The following is a 19,665-nucleotide window of genomic DNA, read 5'->3' as shown; positions in this document are numbered from 1 at the left end:
TTTTACCATTCCACTTTTCCAGTGCAATGCAATCAACTTGAACTTGACCGCAGAGGTTGAACTTGAACGTTTGCTCCAAACTCTTTTCTGCTGTCTATCACTGCATCAAGCTATCCGTGATCAAGCTATCTGCATTATACCGTATTGTCAGTGTAGTGGCGCATATAAATTGGAACATGGATTTGAGAGGGATAGCCTGACCTCAGTTCTAAATCGACGTCACTCACGTAACTGTGGCGTGCCTGCAGGCAAATAACATGGAGTCGAGTGTGTGGTCTCTGCAAGCGGGTTCATGGAAAAAATGTAGCACCGATGTGACAAAAATATAGCAACACACTCTACATGCATTCATGGACCGAGGATATTCGTAGCTTTGTTCCATATAAAGCATGGAGAACGGTGCGTAAACAACTCCTTTCCTCAGACCACAAGCCAGGCCGTTTTCCGTGAGTACTTAATAACGGGCGTTATAACATTATAAACATTTTTGCACATATTTATATAATGCTTGCTACATCCATCCACAATGCCCTTGCAGGTAGATATCATTTTTCCCATCTTGATGTGTTAGCTACTTACATTTGCGTTAATTTTTTAGCTAACAAGCGAGACAGGGCCTGAATAAAAGTATACTTTTGTACGTGGCCATTTGGGAAATCTGTTATATCCTCACAATATCACCAGACATTGTGAAAATGGGTCAGACATTCCCAAAATTGCAGTGGGCTGAACCTGTGACGCCACTGCGCTATGCTTGTTACTATCTCTTGCGTTTACGATTTGTCGAATTCATCAAGGTCTTGGTGTGATATTGTGGCTCACTGACAATGCAGCATTTAAAGCAGAAAGTCAAGTGGCCAACCCAGACCCCCAAATGAGTGGCATGATTTTCCAATGACTTTAAATTGGTTGTTTTGTGTGCATCGGAACACATTTTCTGGAGTGCTGCTTATCTCTCTGTTATGACAGAATTACGGAAGTGTACCCCTTTGTGTGTATGTGTGTGTGTTGTTTGTGTATATAAAAACAGTGGAAGAGAACACCACACACAATGTAGACTGTAGTGGTCAGCAGTGGAACACCATACTGTGCTCTGGGGACCATGGAGCTAGAGGGGGATTCTCTTTCCCCCAGGGATTCCTTCACCTCAGTGAGCAGCTATGGGCCACCACCCTCATTCTCAGCACAGGACACCGTAACCCACAACTTCCTAAATCAGACCTTACAGGTAAAGAGAATCCTATCATGGTTGACCACCACATGCTGAATTTGCTGAAACATAGGCTTTTACATAAGTGAAAATCACAGACTTCAGAATCAATGTCAGTTGCATTCAGAATGCTGTCTCTTGCTGTGAGATTGTGTCAATATCATCAACAGGTTTCAGACGAGCTCATCTTCAGTGGGAGCCCATGGTCCAGTGGTGGCAATGGGGACTTTGAGAGGACCGGAGGCCCCCTATCCCAGGTGGAATCAGGGAGGAGTGCACAGAGGAGCATCAGGCCCTCAGCCTTTCCCTCCTCCCTGACCTGGGACTCTGACTCTGAGAAAGAGACACTAGACGGTAGCTATCACACTTGTTTATTACTGAGCCTTGTATGAACACAATATGAATCATACTATTTCATTTTTAAGTGTGTTCCGTCTATGTCAGTAGTGCAGTTATGGGCTTTCCTAAATGTGATGCTATCAGTTAAACTTGTTGCTATCACCCTCAGCTATATTTGTTGTCACTTCCAGAATGTTTGAATGTTCCTCCGTCTGCTTGTAGTCAGAACTGTCTCTCTTACTAGGAATGACTACTGTAAATCTTTGCCTGTGAATTTACCTGTGGGTGGCCGACATGTGAAGTGATGTTCCTGTTGTTGTCTGTTTTGTGGGTTGCGCTGTCTGTCAGAGGAGGAGCTACAGCATTTTTCTAACCCTCACGGTCTGGCCGCTCACAGCCCAGGATCCCTCTCCTCTGGACACAGGTGAGATGGAGGAATAGAAGGGCAACCAGCAGGAAGATAGTTATGTGTGATAGGACACGACACCACAAGGCAGACAGACAGTAAGCAGAGCGGTCAAATAAAGTGACAATCGGACACACTAACAGGTTAGGTGGACACATGGTCAGATAGACAGATAGGGACTCATTGCTCTTTCTGACCCACTCATACAACTGTCTTCCTCTGTATAATTTTGTCCAGACCTGACAGTGAGGATGACCAAGCACCTGAACAACTGCCGCACTTACCCACTGAGACAAACCTACTCAGCCCCGTGGAGGAGCGGGACCAAGACAAGCCTAACACACACAGAGAGGAGCCAAAGAAGGCCCAATCCAGTTCCAAAGAATGTAAGCATGATGGGGAGCAAGGGAAAACACAAAATAAAACAGTTTATTTTCTAAATAACTTATTTTCTAATATCCTTTTGTCTCTTGACCATCCATAGTGGTAGATGACAGTGTCTGGGATATATCGGAGAAAGCTGAAGTGTTTCAGTCCAAAGTCACATCAAAGGAGGGGCGCAAAATTGAGGAAGAGGGAGAGGAAGAGGACCTGACAGGGAAGGACAAGGAGCCTGAGCGGGATGTGTACACCTTTCCTGGGGACTCAGACACAGAGAGCCCCCCACCAGCACCCTGGGCGCACTGCACCTTCATCCAGCGTCGGAAGAAGAAGAGGGCCCTGCTCAGGCCCTTCTCTGGCCAGGGCTCCTGGGAACGCACATCAACAGGAGCTGGGATGAAGGCAAGGGGTGCTTCCTCAAGAGCAAAGAGCTTGGTGCCAGTGAAGGTGAGTGGAGGGGCCTATGACTTTAAGGAGGACTTGGAAAAGGCAACAGAGGATCTGGAGAAGGTAGAAGAGGAAAAGGGTGGTGAAGAAGAAGGAGGAGAGGGAGAGCTTAGTGAAGAGATTTTCACCTGTGTGGAATGTAGCATTTACTTCAAGAAGCAGGTCTACCTGCAGGATCACATGCAAGAGCACAGTCAGAGCAGGCCGGGGGCTGGCAGGAGGGAGCGCGGAGTGAAGGGCGCGCGATTTCGGTGCGTGGAGTGTGGATGGAACCTGTCAAACAGGCTGGCTCTGGCGGACCACAACAGACGACACCAGGAGTCTCGTCAGAAGATCCTGAAGGAGATTGGGAAGCTGAGTGACAGTGGGAAAGGAGAGACTACGCAAGGTGAACCGAGCAAGGTGACCAAACCTGCAAGCCCAGTCCTAGAACCATTTGTAGCTCTAGTCACGACTCCAGCTCCAGCTCCATTCACAGAGCCAGATCCAGTTCCAGTCCGGGCCCCAGTCAAAGCTCGAGCCAAAACTCCAGTCAAAGCAAAGGTCAAAGGCCCAGCCAATCGTCGCTATCTCTGCCTCAAGTGTGACTTCAGTACACGCACCTCACAGGCATTGGCCAACCACGCCAAGACCCACAACAGAAAACCTACTGGTCTGCAGCGAGCCTCTCCACGCTTTCAGCCAAAGCTCACTTCTATGGAGCCGCCTGTGTCACCTGGATCTGCCTCTGGCCTGACCTCCATCTCTCTCACTTGTGATCAGTGTGCCTTCCAGGCCTCCAGTCAAACTGCCCTGAAGGAGCACCAACACGTGGCTCACCCCGCGCAGACCTCCATCTGTGGGGAAGGGCCTGAAGAGATGAACCGTCCAGGGTCCAGAATTGATGCTTCCTCTCCACCATGTTCTGATACGCTTTCTAAGCCTGTCTCTCCACCAGAGGGCCAAAGCCAATCAAAAGCCAGTAAGTCTTCTTCCTCTAGTTGGATCTCTGCTATGGAGGACAGTGACACACTGCCCCAACCATCAAACACTGCTACAGCTCCCCAGCGTAGAGAGTTAGCTTTTAAGACCATCGGGAACAAGAGGGCAAATTGGAGAGGGAAGGTGGGGACAGAACTCCTCTGGCCAAATCCCAGACTGGACAGTGGGCCACCTGAGACCGATGATGCACAAAGCCAGGGCCAGAGCCCTGACCTGGCAACCGATATGAACCAAAAAGAGACTGAATCACTTGTTGGATCCAAACCGCTCACCAGGGCTCGATCCCTCCGAGGTGAGACTAAGCTGCAGAACCTATCCCCTCAAGCCTTCTCGAATACAGATGAAAGGAGCCAATACCTTAGACTTTCTTTAGAGTCTCACCTATTGCACTGCTCTCATGCTAATTCTAAAACAAACCTTTCACCATTAATGGTCTGATATACTAGAGCAGTGGTTCCCAACTCCAGTCCTTGTGTACCCCCAACAGTACACTTTTTTTGTTGTAGCCCCGAACAAAAAACACCTTATAAGGGCCTGATGATTAGTTGACATATTGAATCAAGTGTGCTTGTCTGGGGCTCCAATACTGTTCGGGGTACTTGTGGACTGGAGTTGGGAACCACTGCACTAGAGAATGGCCACACTATATGTATATGCATAAGCAAAAATATTCTACTGTCCAGAATATTTTGGACTCCTGAGGCTACTCCGAATTCCAATTCAATATTTCTCTTTTTATTTTCATCTTGGACATGCACAATTAGGTAACCTGTGACATTTGTCCTTCTATATTGAAATTATATTCACCTAGAATGCATAACTTGTGCTTCATGCATGTGTACTTTTGGACAGTGTTATCAAATAACATCACAAGCCTGCAGATCAGTCACTGGGTTGGCCGTAACTGAAAATGCCCAGCAGTCCCTGCCTGGCCCATAACTGAACCTGGGTTGCCCGTTGCTTCCCCTCCATGCCCTGTGGAGGTGCCTGCCCCGGCCATGCAGCTGAAACTCATTTTCTTAGCCAGCCTGCGGGGGGCAGCAGAGGGCCTGGGGCTGACTGAGGGCCAGCAGGCCCAGCTAAGACACACGCTGTCCCTTGTCCTCAATGATCCCAACCGCTTTGACCCCCAAACTCTCCTCTCTTACCTTGGCCGTTGGGAGGGAGGCAAGGCGATGGGTGAGTGACAGGCTGAGTTGTGAAGTAGCCACCTGGCATGCAGTGATGCATGGCTCCCCTCACCAAATACAATTTAGTCAGCCTTATCTTCCTTGCGTTCTCCCCTAATCAATATAAAGGCTCAGTTGCTAGGTGAGTAGATGTCTGTTTCTAATTTCACCCCATTGCATCTTATCACTGTGTTCTTCATGTTGCGTCTGTTTGAATGGCCTCTGTAGTGTTTGTTCCATCGCTGTCCTAAAGGGTCTCTGTATATGATGCCTATTCTTGATGTGCCACTATAGCACGTAGTAAATTGATGTGATATAAAGTTATCTCATCCGCTGTTGAAGATTGATTGAGGTAGTTACTGACACAGCAAAAACCCAGCGGCACATTGGCTCTCCAGGACTGGGATTGAACACTTCTCTATTATAATACTGTGTACTAAATGGCTGTCTCAGCTCAGCCTCATACTATATCCCTTTCCTTCCTGGGCTAGATGACTCCTCTCTAAAACAACAGAGCCTCACAGCCTCATGCTCTACAGAAAGGAAGCCCATGAAGGAAGAGGAAGTGGACGGGGAGCCAAAGGTTGCTTTTGAAAAGAAGAGTAACAAGGTTTTTTCTGATGAAAATGACGATGATGATGACAACGATGATGAGGACAACGATGATCATGAGGAAGAAGAGGAAGAGGAGAATATCCGGCGTTTCCTAGCGGAGGGCATATCAGATGAGGATTATGAGGAGATTGATGAGGAGACGGGGACCCTGAAGAGCGTGGAGAGGAAATGCCCCTACTGCCCTGATCGCTTCCACAACGGCATCGGGCTGGCCAATCACGTCAGGGGCCACCTCAACCGAGTTGGCGTCAGCTACAATGTGCGCCACTTCATATCCCCCGAGGAGGTCAATGCCATTGAGAAGAAGTTCTCCTACCAGAAGAAGAAGAAAAAGGGTATCTGGAATCTTTGTTATTACATTGTTAGGACCTTGTCTGGTGTATGATGTGGTATATTTGTGATAAACTATAATGTAACAAAGGAACAAAGTAAAGTATCAGTCAGGGTAGAGGATGTGTACAACTTCCAAGTCAGTCTGTAAACTGCTAACGTTTTATGTGCCCTTCTCTCTCTCCAGTTGCCAACTTTGACCCGGATACGTTCAGTGTGATGCGCTGTGAGTTCTGCAATGCTGGCTTTGACACCCGGGCTGGCCTGTCCAGCCACGCCAGGGCGCACCTGCGGGACTTTGGGATTACTAACTGGGAGGTGACTGTCTCGCCCATCCATATCCTCCGGGAGCTCTTCTCCAGCCGCCCAGACCTGGTTCTCCCCACAGCCCCCCCACGCAGCCCAGCCTCAGACGAGGAGGAGGAAGACCTGGAGACGGAGGAGGAAGAACCAGGGGGAGGGGAGGGGAGTGAAGAGGCAACAGGTGCTACAGTCTCCATCCTACTGCCATCGTCGCCTTCTCAGCCTTGGAAGAAAGACCACAGCGTTGGTGAGCCTGAAGGTGTGTGTGTACCTGGTGTGTGTACTGTAGGATGCCTTTTTGAGCTGGCGTTGTGGTTTATGAAAACAACACACTGTGGTCGGACTGTGTTATAGGTTGTTGGTAGATTACATGATGGTTGATCAGCGTGAATAAGACTTCCAAAGAAATGTCTCAGTGCTGAATGTGGTAACTCAATGGTAACTACAGTGGCAATGCAATGCACAAGGGATATTGAATGATGAAAACGATTCTGTGCAATAGTTTTGCAACTATTTTGTATTATAGAACTACTCTCCTGATGTGGGACTTTGCCTGTTGGTGTTGTAACATCAGTCCCTAGTTGTGAGACTTGTGTGATGTAGCAGATTTCAAGTCTATGATGAACTGCAGTATTTGGGACAAAGTGTTACTGTAAATCAAGCATATTAGAGAGAGAGACTCAGATGCCCATGGTTGATGTGGTGCTCAGTGCGTTTGTCCCAGCCTCTGCTCGATTGGTCACGCCTTAGTTTAGCGGTGCATGTGTATGGGGGCAAAATGGCTGCTTCCACCTCCCTGCAGACACAAACAATAGCGGAAAAACTGTCTGGCTTTAGCTGCTGGGAGTCCGATGCACCACAGCTACTGACCGGTGAGTACCACGCACCGTAACGCCCGTGCCCTTTAAACATTAATCGGCTTCATTGTTGCACGTCGCGTCGTAGCCCGTATTGTTTGCTGTACGTCAAAATAGTCTCTAGACAGATTAGCCGTCAAAAAAATCGAATCATATGAGACCATTTAAAATCACTGTCGCGCACCAAAGGTGAGATAGACAAAGTCAAGGCATTGGCTAGAAATGTGTCATTCTTGTCATTGTTCGAGTTGCTTGTATCACTGTAGCTACGCGCGCAGGAATGTGTTTTGCGACATTTGATGCGGACTGTCATTTTCTGTGTGATATATTTTGTGCGTCTCGGATGACGTTCAATATTTCCAATACTGCAGGATTTCTAAAATTACCTACAGTTCCCAAATCCTCGCCATTTTACTTTCCTTTGATTTCTTGAATGTTGTCGCTCTGGTGTCATTATTTATGAATGCATTGCCTCATGCTTATAATACAGGAATAACGGACTACAAATCTGTAATCGTATCAAAACTTATTTAGATTTTAAAATACGTTTAAGTGTCACTTTATTAAGTGTCAGGTTACTTGATGTTACTGTAGGCCTACTACTGCTATATAATGAAAACTAAAGTCCGGATTTTGTAACTTTGTTACTTTTAATAGTTTTATCAAACCATGGTATCATTTTGCTGCAGTGATCACATTTTTGATGCTGCAAATAAAGCGAGAAAAATCAAAGGTGTCATTTGCTCTGCGAGCACCATGAGACGAGATCAACTGACAAGCGCAGAGCCGCCCACCAGACAAAAAGCATTGTCTACTCACGTCGCTTATGATTTACCGTTTTGTCGCAGAAAATGGTAGTTTTGTCCCAGAAATACACAATCGCAATGAAAGGCATGTGTCTGTTACGAAATGTACAACAGCAGGAAAACGAACAGTGTTTTGCCATTACCATAGGTCTACACACTTAAAGAAGTAATTTATTAGACAGACTACTTCTGAAGCGCCAATAGAGCGCTGCAAATTGCAGTTATTTGAATGAATATCGTATTATTATTATTATTATTAGCTACTCCATTGTAAAGATTTGATGTATTTTTTTGTTATTCATACAGAAACATAATTCATTGTATTATTTAAAAACTATTTAATTTGCTGATTCGGTTATTACAGCCACACCCATTGCTGACAGGTGTATAAAACCGAGCACACAGCCATGCAATCCCCCTACAAACATTAGCATTAGAATGGCCTTACTGAAGAGCGCAGTGACTTTCAATGTGGCACCGTCATAGGATGCCACCTTTCCAACAAGTCAGTTCGTCAAATTTCTGCCCTGCTAGAGTTGCCCCGGTCAACTGTAACTGCTGTTATTGTGAAGTGGAAACGTCTAGGAGCAACAACAGCTCAGCCGCGAAGTGGTAGGCCACACAAGCCTAAGATCACAATGTATAATGTCAATCATTGGCTGGAGTGGTGTAAAGCTCGCCGCCATTGGACTCGGGAGCAGTGGAAACGCGTTCTCTGGAGTGATGAATCACGCTTCACCATCTGGCAGTCCGACGAACCAATCTGGGTTTGGCGGATGCCAGGAGAAAGCTACCTGCCCCAGTGCATAGTGCCAACTGTACAGTTTGGTGGAGGAGGAATAATGGGCTGGGGCTGTTTTTCATGGTTCGTGCTAGGCCCCTTAGTTCCAGTAAAGGTAAATCTTAACGCTACACCATACAATAACATTCTAGACGATTCTGTGCTTCCAACTTTGTGGCAACAGTTTGGGTAAGGCCCTTCCTGTTTCAGCATGACAATTTCACCTTTATTTACTCCCATGCACAAAGCGAGGTCCATACAGAAATGGTTTGTCGAGATCGGTGTCGGAAGAACTTGACTGGCCTGCACAGAGCCCTGACCTCAACTCCATCGAGTGTAACCGATGTGAAATTGGCTAGCTAGTTAGCTGGGTGCGCGCTAATAGCGTTTCAATCGGTGATGTCACTCGCTCTGAAACCTTGAAGTAGTTGTTCCTCTTGCTCTGCAAGGGCCGCAGCTTTTGTGGAACGATGGGTAACGATGCTTCGTGGGTGCCAGTTGTTGATGTGTGCAGAGGGTCCCTGGTTCGAGCCTAGGTAGGGGCGAGGAGAGGGACGGAAGCTAGTGTCGGAAGCAGGTGTCCACATACTTTTGGTCATGTTGTGTATTTTCATGCATTACCAGTTACCAAAATGAATACTTATGTAATTTTCCTGGTGACATTAGGCTCCGTGTTTAATTCACATCCTCCCAGGTTAATGACTCTTTAATGAATGACTCATTCATTTGGTTGTGTAATGTGTTTCAGGCGGGGAGGAGGAAGAGCAGATGCCAGCACTGGACAGCTTGACCTCCAGCCCAGGGAGGAAGGGTCTGTTTTCCCTGGACCCAGAGAGCCCCTCCCCGAGGGATGAAGCTGACATCAAAGGTGAGACTGAACAACATGGGGCAAGATGAGATGAGACATAAAGGTCCCCTGGGATCTGGAGGCTTTGTTAGGTGGCAGATAGATGTGGCTGAGGTTACCACAGCCCCTAGCTAAGAATTCTCAACTCCACGATATGTACATCACGTCACAATGGAGTTGAGTGATGATTCGTTTTGTCGGAGTGTACCTACATCGAGTCGATATCAGACAATAAAAATTGCCATTCTTTAATGCGTACCTTGTACCTATGTTTGTCCTTTGTAAAGGCAATCTTTTATTTGGGTGCTGAATTCCGTAGTTTATGATTAAAACTTAATTCTATATCCTTATTCGGACAGGATTAATTTTATTGGGGGAGGTCGGGCAATGTAATTATGTGCACGAACACAAAACACAATTTCTGTCATTTTAGTCCCGTCCGAATTTGCCATGCCAGTCAGTTTTACCTGGCAGGAGAGTAACAATTCCAGCCAGAATAACCTAATGTTTTTTGGCAAACTCCAAGTTCCTCTGATAATGCTAGTCTGTGCGTAACGACGTCCCTGTGTTTTTCGAGACATTACAAGAGTTTGACAGGTGCGACATTACACGAGTTTGACAGGTGCGACATTACACGAGTTTGACAGGTGCGACATTACACGAGTTTGACAGGTGCTGCACACAGTTTGATCAAGGAAACAAGAACTGATTTGATAAATTGATGCTTAAACAAAGTGCTACGCATATATTTTATATGAATGGCTTAAATTGATTTCACAGTGAATACTTTTGTTTATAGGCTACGTTTTGTGCCAATGAATTGAAAGTTGAACATCACCAAATGTGTCAGTTTAATTAAATGTGCAATAAAAAAATATTGTACCTAGGCTTATTTAATTCAACTGTGGCTGTTGATGTAGGCAATAGATTGCAATCAGGGCTTCCCCGATTCCCCACTGAGCTAAACTTTTTTGGAATTGACAAGTTCACTTTCTCATCCATAATTGCAAGAGTGCAAGAGCACTGTTCAACAGCTCACATCAGCAGGATGGGAGGCCTTGTCATTAGGACAGTATACCGTCAATCCCTAACATAATGATTATGATCACACTTCTGCAATTTAAACGTTTTGGGGACACCTTCACATTTGGCCGCCAAGCATGAGTTATCGGTGTAGCCTTTATTGTCTAGACATGATGTTGACATATCTTCACGCTTAGAATAAAACCCTCCAGGCTTCCGTCATAAGAGTCAATTAAATGAAAACACATGAAGAATTAAAGGCGTCAGTTTGTAGAAACTTATACCGTGCAAATTGTCCTCTGGAATAATTCAAATGCCGGTGTATTAATTACATAACCAGCGTCTCTGCTAATACTAGTCCCGTCTGAATAGGGCTATAATGTGACCTTTGTCAAATTGTGCTGCATAATTCACTGGTTTCCAATGGAGTATGAAGTTAGTGACTTCAAACATGCACTGCCACTGGATACTTAAAACATATATAATTTTAATGAACACTTACTGTGTACCTGTGCTTGTCCAGATTGTCATACAGCTGTCGGAGGGAGTTGTATCCGTAGTTTTTGGTGACAATTGCATTCTATGCATCTCCTGCCAAAACAAAAATAATCGTCCTTTAATGACGGGGCTGTTCCTTCTTCATTAGCAAACAACGATGTAGGTCACTTAAAATGCTGTTTGTATCAAAAACTACGGATTGCAGCAAACGCATTGCCACTCAACTCCATTGTATCATGGAGTTGAGAATTCTCAGCTACACAGCCTCCTGCTCTTTTTGTCACCGTCCGTTAATTGAAGTGCTATAAATGATGTAATAATACATACACCAGTGCTGAACTATGACTGAAAAGAATGTGCAAAGGGACCTTTTTCCATATTCTGTGTATTTTGCTGTGTGCTGGTCAGATGCATCTCTTCCCCTCTCACTGTTGTCCTCTCTATTGTAGTGTCCAACCTGTTAAAGTGTGAGGTGTGCAGTGCCCCCTTCGAGACGAGGCGGGGCCTATCTAGTCACGCCCGTTCCCACCTGCGCCAGCTGGGCATCGGCATGTCGGAGAGTAGCGGGGCACCCATCGACCTCCTCTACCAGATCACCAAGGAGCGTGGTCTGGATGGGCACTTCCCCCCTCCCCTCCCCCGCCCCCCCATCGCCAAGAAGCCCCTTCACGTCCTGCCAGCCCCACGGAAAGAAGAGAGATATCAAGACACCGACATGGACGAGAAACCCATCCCTCTCTCCATCCCCTCCCCTGTGGCCTCCCCTCCCCCCTCACTCATCAGGGCCTGCTCCCCTTCTCCTGTGGTGAGGAAGGCCCCCATCTCCTCCCTGCTGCCTGTGTCCTCCCCCCTGCGCTGTCTGGACCATAAGCCTGGAGGGGTGAAGAGCACCAACTCTAACCTCTCTGCCAAACCCTTCTGGGCTCCACAGGAGACTGATGCCCCACTCAACCTCAGTAAGTGTGTCAGTGCCCTCTCTCTTGTCCTTCAACCCCAACTGATTAATGCGGAGGTTGTAAGGGTGTCTGAAGTAAAACATTTCCTCATACCCCCTTTTCCTCATCTGTGCAGCATTGGAGGTAGACCCCAACAAGGACATAGTGTGCCAGCTGTGTGGCGCCTGGTTCGAGACGCGGAAGGGCCTGTCCAGCCATGCCCGAGCCCACCTGCGTCACTTTGGGGTAGAGTACTCGGAGTCCAAAGGTTCCCCCATAGACCTCCTCAACCAGCTCATTCACACTGATGACTTCAAGCACAGAGCCAGCGCCCTGCAGCCTGAGGGGCCCCAGGGGCTCAGGGGCCTCACAGCCAGCCTCTCCTCCCCCAAACGCTCCCTCCTCACCACCTCCTCCACACCTCTCCTCTACAAGGTCACTACGATGGGGGGCGGATCTGGGTCCAAAGCTACCTCTTCCTCAGCTTCCTCAATGTTTGGCCCGCCCTCCAAACGTCCCAAGTCCTCCAAATTACAGGTCTTCCGTTTGAGTGGCGGGGAACTCACGCCCATCCCACACAGTGAGTGTTTGTCATATGATGGAAACTAAACTCATTCACCATTCAATGCAATACAGCATCAGTGACTTGTTGAGGTACAGTTTCTTGAGGTGCTTATTTTAAGTTGATCTTCATCTCTACTCTCCATCTCTCCTGCAGGTGAACCAGTGAAGGAGATCGGCTGTGAGTTCTGTGGGGAGTACTTTGAAAACCGTAAAGGCCTCTCCAGCCACGCGCGTTCCCACCTGCGCCAGATGGGCATCACAGAGTGGACAGTCAACGGTTCCCCGATAGACACCCTGCGAGAGCTGATCACACGTCGAGGTCTACCATGCGCCCTGCCCCTTAAGCCCCTAAAATCTCCCCCTCCATCCCCCGGACCCCCTCGCTCCCCCTTGTCCTCCCCTGCCTCGCCCAGCCTCCTGAGTCGCCTCCCTTTTGCCTTCGCCCACCCACCCAGCCACCAGTCCACAGTGCGTAAGATGGGCTCAGCTCCACCGGCCTCCCCTAGCCTGATAGTCAAGCTGAAGCCTGAGCCTATGCAGCTGGAAGTCACCATGCCAGGAGCAGTGGGGGGAGCAGCGGGATACTCCTCTGAGCCACTGAATTGCAGCTGGAGCAGCTCTGACAATATGCTCCCTCTTAACTTGGGTGAGTCCAAGTTGAAAGACCATCTTGTAATTATGGAGGTAATATCCATACTGAAGTGATGCCTTGTTTTTATTCTCTACTGTCTCTTTTTCTATCTCTCTGTCTCCTCCCCCCTCCCTTTGTTCCTCCCACAGTCACAGCCCATGAAGTAGAGCCCACTCGGGACATCCGCTGTGAGTTCTGTGGGGAGTACTTTGAGAACCGCAAAGGTCTCTCCAGCCACGCCCGTTCCCACCTGCGCCAGATGGGCATCACAGAGTGGACAGTCAACGGTTCCCCCATAGACACCCTGAGAGAACTCATGCACAAGAATGGGGGCACCTCGTCCCCAGCCCCGGGGCTGAAGAAGGAGAACAGCCAGGGGTCCAGCCCCACCTGGGAAGGCCTGGTGGGGGGCCTGGGTTACCAGTCGCCCAAGTTCTCCCGCAAATCCCCCCTCAACCTGCTGCACTCTGGCTCCCGGCTTCATAAGCACGGCCTGGGGGCGGTGGGCCTCTCCTCCACCCCTCCCGCCGGGAAGTTTTTTGCGGTGTCCCTGCTGGGTAAGAGACCCCTGACGGAGGAGGGCCGTCCAGTTGAGAGGTCACCATCCCACCCCCAGTCCTTTTCGCCCCTGCCACATGACCTCTCCATCAAAGGGAAGTCCTCTCCAGACAAGAATGCGGGAGGGCACCTGGGTAAGCCATGACCTTACTAAAGATCCTCAGAAGAGTTGCAGTCATCCTTTAACTTGCTGACTGTCTTTTAGTACAGACTCATTGCATTTAGCAGCGAATGACACATATGTTCTGTTATATACATTTAATTTTATGAAACATGAATCAGTCTCTAACTTAATCTTGGCTCTGACTGACAACACCCCTCCTTTGTCTTCTCTCACCCCCTCCCCAGATGCCAGCTGTGAGCTGTGTGGGTTCTACTTTGAGAACCGCAAGGCGCTGGCTAGCCACGCGCGGGCCCACCTGCGGCAGTTTGGCGTGACAGAGTGGTGTGTGAACGGTTCGCCCATCGAGACGCTGAGTGCCTGGATGCGCAGCCGGCCCCACAAGGTGGTGGAGATGCACCGCAGCTACATGCAGGGCTCCAACCGCTCCACCTCCAAGAAGGTCAGGGAGGAATTGATTTATTTAGTAGTTTAATCTAATGGTGATAGATGATAGTAAAAGGAAAAAGTTATATTTTTCCAATGTCCATCTGAAGGCAGCAATTATTTCTATTGACTTAGAGTGAACCGTGTGACATCGTGCACACAATGCACAATCAATCTGCAATATTGCTAAGTGGTTTTTTATTAGTGCCGACCCCGTCCATTTTGTGAGTTTCGGACCGCTATGAGGTCTGTCGGCACACTGTTAGGGCTGTTTAGACCATTAACATGTCAAGCCATATCATTAAAGGTCAGGTGAATTGTTTACCATAATGCTTTAGCTCTCTCAAGCTAACAACACCTGCCAGGAGATGGGCTTTTAAAGGTTAAAAGATGGAATTGGCCTCAGCCACCACCAGACATTTTGTGATTTAAATGCCTCACTCAGATCTGCTATCATGTATCTCCAACACAAATATTCTCATATCAAAATATTTCCCCTGTGGGGGACACAACAGGTTTAGGTATTGACTTAATAGTTGCTATAGTAACCAGAGAACTGGGTGACATAGATCCTTCATCTTCAGATGAATTATGTTCTAGAAAATAGACTTGTCCGTCCCTCCAGATTTAGCATTGTGTATTTGCTTCACTGTTACTCCCTCTGTGATGAGTTGACACACATAAAGACAAGAAGATTACTCTGTCATGTCCTTCTATTAGAGTACATTGAGACAGCTATTTTAATGAGAAGCACTCATCCCTCTTCTTTATGTTGCAGAAAAGCAGCCTGTCTCTCTCCCCATCATCCGACTCTGACCTCCTCCCCCCCATGCCCTCCCAGAAGCATTCCTCCTCCTCCCAGTGGGCGGCTTTGGGGCTGGCCCAGGCCAGACGGGTAGGCCGGGAGCTCACCCTGGCATCACCCCGGGCAGCAGAGGGTGATGCAGGTCTCACTCCCCCCTCCCGACCCAGCCACAGCAGTCACAGTCCCAGCCCCACCCGACTCTCCAACACCCTTCCTCCCCACACACAGGTGGCCCGCAGCGAGCTCAACGTGCGCCTGCCCAGAGGTGAGTGTGACACACAAACACACACAACTATTCGCCATACACACCTACCTGTCCATCTCATGCTCAGCCTGGTGTCTCTCCTCATGTCCAGGCTTTGAGCGACGACCTCTTAAACACCCCTCCCACTCAGAGGGAGGAGAGAGGGACAGTGGCACCCCCAAGCCCCCTCGCACCGGCACCATTCCTGCCCTGGTGCCCAAACCCCCTTCCACCCCCCTGGTCAAAGTGGTGGGAAAGATCTACTCCCTCAGGTGCCGGTGAGTTTCTCTGGGGAACTGCAGTACTGAACCCATCGGTTAATCTCAAAGTATGCCATATTCCCAATATAGTGCACTCCTTTATAGCCCTGGTCAGAAGTTGTGCTCTATTTTGGGAATAGGGAGGCACTTTATGGCCCAGGGGCCATAAAAAAACATTCACGATAATTAGAATCTGTTGATTTATTAAAGCAACATTTTTAAAATGATCCATGTACCGTTCCTGTCTACCTCCTGTGGTTGTATGATGACTCTGTGTGAGTACAGTGTGCTCTCTGCCTCTCTCCGCCAGGTTCTGTGAGGTGGAGTTCCAGGGTCCTCTCTCTGTGCAGGAGGACTGGATCCGCCACCTCCAGCAGCACATTCTCAACCTCAACTACAACAAGCCTGCTCCCTCTGTCACGGACCCCCCAGTCCAAGACCACAACCCAACCCCAACCTCAACCCCAGTCCCAGCCACTACCTCCAGCTTCACCACAACTCCTGCCCCCACCTCAACCCTACCCTCCATCCACACCCACACCACAGCTCCTACTGTTCCCCCTCTTTGCAGCCCCTCTCCTCCACCAATGGCTGAGTCTGATCCAATTGTCACTGCCACTCCAATGGCAACAGCCTCAGCAGAGTCCACCCTCACCCCGATCCTGATCCCCACCCTGTCCTTGTAACCCCCAGGTCCATAACAATCCACACATTCTTCTAACCATTTTGTTCTGCCACGTCTTTGCCATGCCTTTTTTCCATCCACTTGTTCCTTCGGCCTCAACACAGGGGACCTGTTGTTGAAGTGTTTTGAAGAGAAGCTTTCCCCCAACGAGCTCTCTCAACCCCCAGCCTCTCCTAGGAAGCTCTGCAGATGGTTACAAAGCCCCATTGCCATGGGAACCCAAGAGTGGGTGATTGCAACTGTCTAGGGCTTCGGGGTCTGCTGTTTCTTCTTTATTTGAGCTGAATGTTCAGTTTGTAACGTGGACAGTTACACTTCCTGCCGCTCAGTGGTTAACCGAGAGGTTAACTTAAACCATATTGAACTTTGACTTATCTCCTTGCTCTAAACAGTGCTTTATAAAGACCTGAAAGGCTCCGCCCATTTATATTTGAAGCACTTAATTAAGAGGAGCACACTCATGGCTCCTGCTTTACTCACCTCAACAACATTTTAAAAGGAGTTTAAATAATGTTTTTGTATTCATGCTTAGTCTATGGTACAGACTTAAAAAGCCCATTTACACATTCTTTTGATAAGGCAATTTTAACGTAGACAATGCCACAGAGCACTTACATAAGTGCCCCATTGATTAGGGCAGTGATGATGAGGAAAAGGCCCCTTTGAGAGAAAAGGAAGGACCCTGTAGAGTGTAGAGGATGCAGCACCTTGAAGGGACGTCCCATTCACCTTAGTGTTAGGCTGACAGGTGCAGTCACACAGTAACTCTTAATGTTTTCTGAATGTAGTTAAAGGGATAGTTCACCCAAATTACATATTGGTTTCCTTACCCTGCAAGCAGTCTATGGACAAGGTATCACAGCAGTCCATGCTGTGGTTTAGTTTCATTGGCACCGTTTCCAAATGTTGTGGCACAAATCCCATTTAAGTCATGGGTATAAGATATTAGCATTTTTCAAACATCGTGCCCAAAACATTCAAAAGTGTCTACAATTGATTGTAAAGCACAACAAAGTCACTTATAGATGATTGCTGATATCAGTCCCATGGGATTTGTGCCACAAATGCTAAAACATTAGCATTTGAAAACAGTGCCAGGGAAACTAAACCAAAGCATGGATTGCTGTCATACCTTATCTATAGACTGTTTACAGGGTAAGGAAACCAATGTGTCATTTGGGTGAACTATCCCTTTTAATGCACTTATCATTTGAGATGACTGTGCCATATTAAATTAGACTGGTCATCATGTTATTCCATAGTTTGATGTCCCCAACACTGTTTAGCTAACTGCATTTAAGCTCTTGATGAAACTCCTCTATTCTTTAGATGAAAGGGTCCATAGAAGTATTGACGGTCGCTATTTCAAGTTTCAATGCGGACACACATACAAATGTTGCCATTTCTTTCTTGCCTTGTCAATGAAACCCAAAACCTTGGTTGTTATTTATTATACATTTGAATGTGGTGAACTAGGTTGTTTTTAGGCTCAATTAGAACATTGGAATGTTTGAAATTAGGCCAGTGACACTTTTATCTAAGTGCATAAGCTATGTGTGTTTGTTTGTTTGTGTGTGTGTTTTTTTTGCACAAGAGGTGCATGTGTATGTCTTTCTATGACTTTTAAATGCTAGACAGAGGTCAACAGTAGCTAACACACAGGACCTCTCCGTAGCTAAAATCTAGCTAATCATGGGATCTGGTCTATTTTTCAGTCTGATCAGGACTTGACTGCATCCGCCATTCTCCTAAGGATGTGCCAAAGAGTGTGTTTACTCCCTGGTCTCGCCTCTGTAAGCTGTTTACATGGGACCTGTTCATAGGGAGGAGCTCTGCACAGCTACGGAGCAACCAAGGCTCCTCATTGGACGAGGGACATGTATCGGTGTACATCTGGATCCAGTGACTCCCAGTATGTGAACCACAGAGTTGACTGACTGTTGCAGTGACATACATAAGCGGCCTTGGCTTCATGGAACTGTTACACTACTGCATTGTTGCACCCAGTACACGGACGCCCACAGAGGTTGCTATCTGTCAGAGCTCTGTGAAGTATTGGTGCCCTTAAATCCAGACGCATTACGTATGGCCTCTGGTGGAACAGCTTCTAAATTGGGGTGACGCTGTCACTCCAGCGTGTCTTCACATTGCTTCAGGTAAGTGTTTATATCGCCTGCAAAGTGACGCAATAACTGAAGAGTCCATACAGAGATGAACTTTTCAAGTTTGTCCAAGCATTAAACTATGTCGAAAACATGACTGTTTGACCCTAACAATCCCCCATACCTTTTGTGGAATATAGATACGTATATATAACTACATGTACTTATGAAACTGTTGATGCTATTAGAGCTATTAACAGTTCTATTAACAGCTAGTTACAAAACAAATGGATCTTGATTCCTTTTATCGTGATTTAGTTTCAACCTTCTATGACATGTCTTTTTATTGCTCTGTGCATTTGTGTATTTGCAGTCCAGGAGGTGAAACCTTGAGTATTTTTTATTTTCTTTGTTATCTAGTTTCTCCAAGCTGAACATTGGTGCTCATGAGAATGGGATGGTGGGGATGGGGAGTGACTGAAGACAGGAGAAAATGAGTGATTGTTGTGTCCTAAGATCAGAGGACTCTAAATACTTCAGTCTTTAAAGGGGACCACTTTTGCACGTTCAGATTTTTCTCCACCAGTGAGTGTTCACATCGTGATAGGGTTAGCCTCTGGCAGGTTTGTGACTGTGTTACCGTGTAAGATGAGTTTCCGCTGGTGTTACAACTAAGTCCCCTTTAAGATTGCCTGTGTGTACCCCTCAGCTGGTATGACTGGCTGCAGAGGGTTGGTGTGTGTGTGAATGAGTGTGTGAGTGCCTGTGGAGAGCTAAGACCATGATCTGATGATGATAATACAAATATTAAAGAATTGTACTGTACACAAAGGGTTGAGGTTCATGTGAATCAGCTCGTGAACAAACATTAAATGTGATTTCAAACTCAGCCACTTTTGAATTGAGTCTTGTTAAATGCTTGATCATGTTAATTTAATGTCTGTCCTACAGAAATGCTTCAAAGGGAATGAATGTTGGATAACACTTTACTAACATGTATTGGGCCAGCAGGAGGAGCTAGAAGACAGGTTATGTACTCCATAGTCATCCTGGAGAGGCTCTCTATGTTGAATATCAAGAAGTTGCTTTTACAATACAAGATCAACAAGTATTCTGTCCTGAGAACAGAAAGAACATCCAATTATGAAAAAAAAATATATACGATAGGTCAAGAAATAAAATGCTATCTATGATTTGTGACACATTTATCAGGCTTGACTACCCCAATTTATTATGCTGAGATTCTGCCCAACTGTCATAATCAATCGTGGGGGAAATTATGCGGAATTAACTATTTAAAGACAACAAAACATTAGTGAACTAATTATTGCTTCCTGAAAC

At 47.1% G+C, this 19,665-nt stretch overlaps 1 protein-coding gene across 4 annotated transcripts; it reads left to right on the top strand.

Annotated features, from left to right (window-relative positions):
• Positions 1-149: 149 nt before the first annotated feature.
• Positions 150-19,213, top strand: wizb (WIZ zinc finger b). 4 transcript variants are annotated; one of them, XM_036938547.2, is made up of 17 exons: positions 150-446; positions 1,031-1,228; positions 1,381-1,564; positions 1,898-1,973; positions 2,193-2,341; positions 2,440-4,056; positions 5,425-5,883; positions 6,066-6,428; positions 9,374-9,493; positions 11,443-11,949; positions 12,065-12,508; positions 12,647-13,138; positions 13,273-13,815; positions 14,030-14,244; positions 15,007-15,298; positions 15,390-15,555; positions 15,848-19,213. In XM_036938547.2, the coding sequence occupies exons 2-17, from the start codon at positions 1,103-1,105 to the stop codon at positions 16,221-16,223; spliced, it is 6,129 nt and encodes a 2,042-aa protein (XP_036794442.2). In that variant the 5' UTR covers positions 150-446; positions 1,031-1,102; the 3' UTR covers positions 16,224-19,213. The 4 variants fall into 4 exon arrangements, with proteins under 4 accessions (XP_036794442.2, XP_036794440.2, XP_036794441.2 ...); XM_036938545.2 differs by having other exon boundaries at positions 6,066-6,440; XM_036938546.2 differs by having other exon boundaries at positions 207-399; positions 6,066-6,440.
• Positions 19,214-19,665: the final 452 nt, after the last annotated feature.

The sequence above is a fragment of the Oncorhynchus mykiss genome, chromosome 12 (assembly GCF_057628025.1).
Source record: "Oncorhynchus mykiss isolate SJ-2025 chromosome 12, ASM5762802v1, whole genome shotgun sequence".
Classification (NCBI taxonomy): Eukaryota; Metazoa; Chordata; class Actinopteri; order Salmoniformes; family Salmonidae; genus Oncorhynchus; species Oncorhynchus mykiss.
This window is presented reverse-complemented; position numbering and strand designations above follow the sequence as displayed.

What these genes read in the sequence shown, in the direction of transcription:
- wizb (XM_036938545.2), top strand. Translation starts at nt 1,103, where the DNA reads ATGGAGCTAGAGGGGGATTCTCTTTCCCCCAGGGATTCCTTCACCTCA. An exon ending in CCAGAAGAAGAAGAAAAAGG is followed by an intron (nt 5,884 to 6,065) that starts GTATCTGGAATC and finishes CTCTCTCTCCAG; the next exon opens with TTGCCAACTTTGACCCGGAT. An exon ending in TATGCTCCCTCTTAACTTGG is followed by an intron (nt 13,139 to 13,272) that starts GTGAGTCCAAGT and finishes TTCCTCCCACAG; the next exon opens with TCACAGCCCATGAAGTAGAG.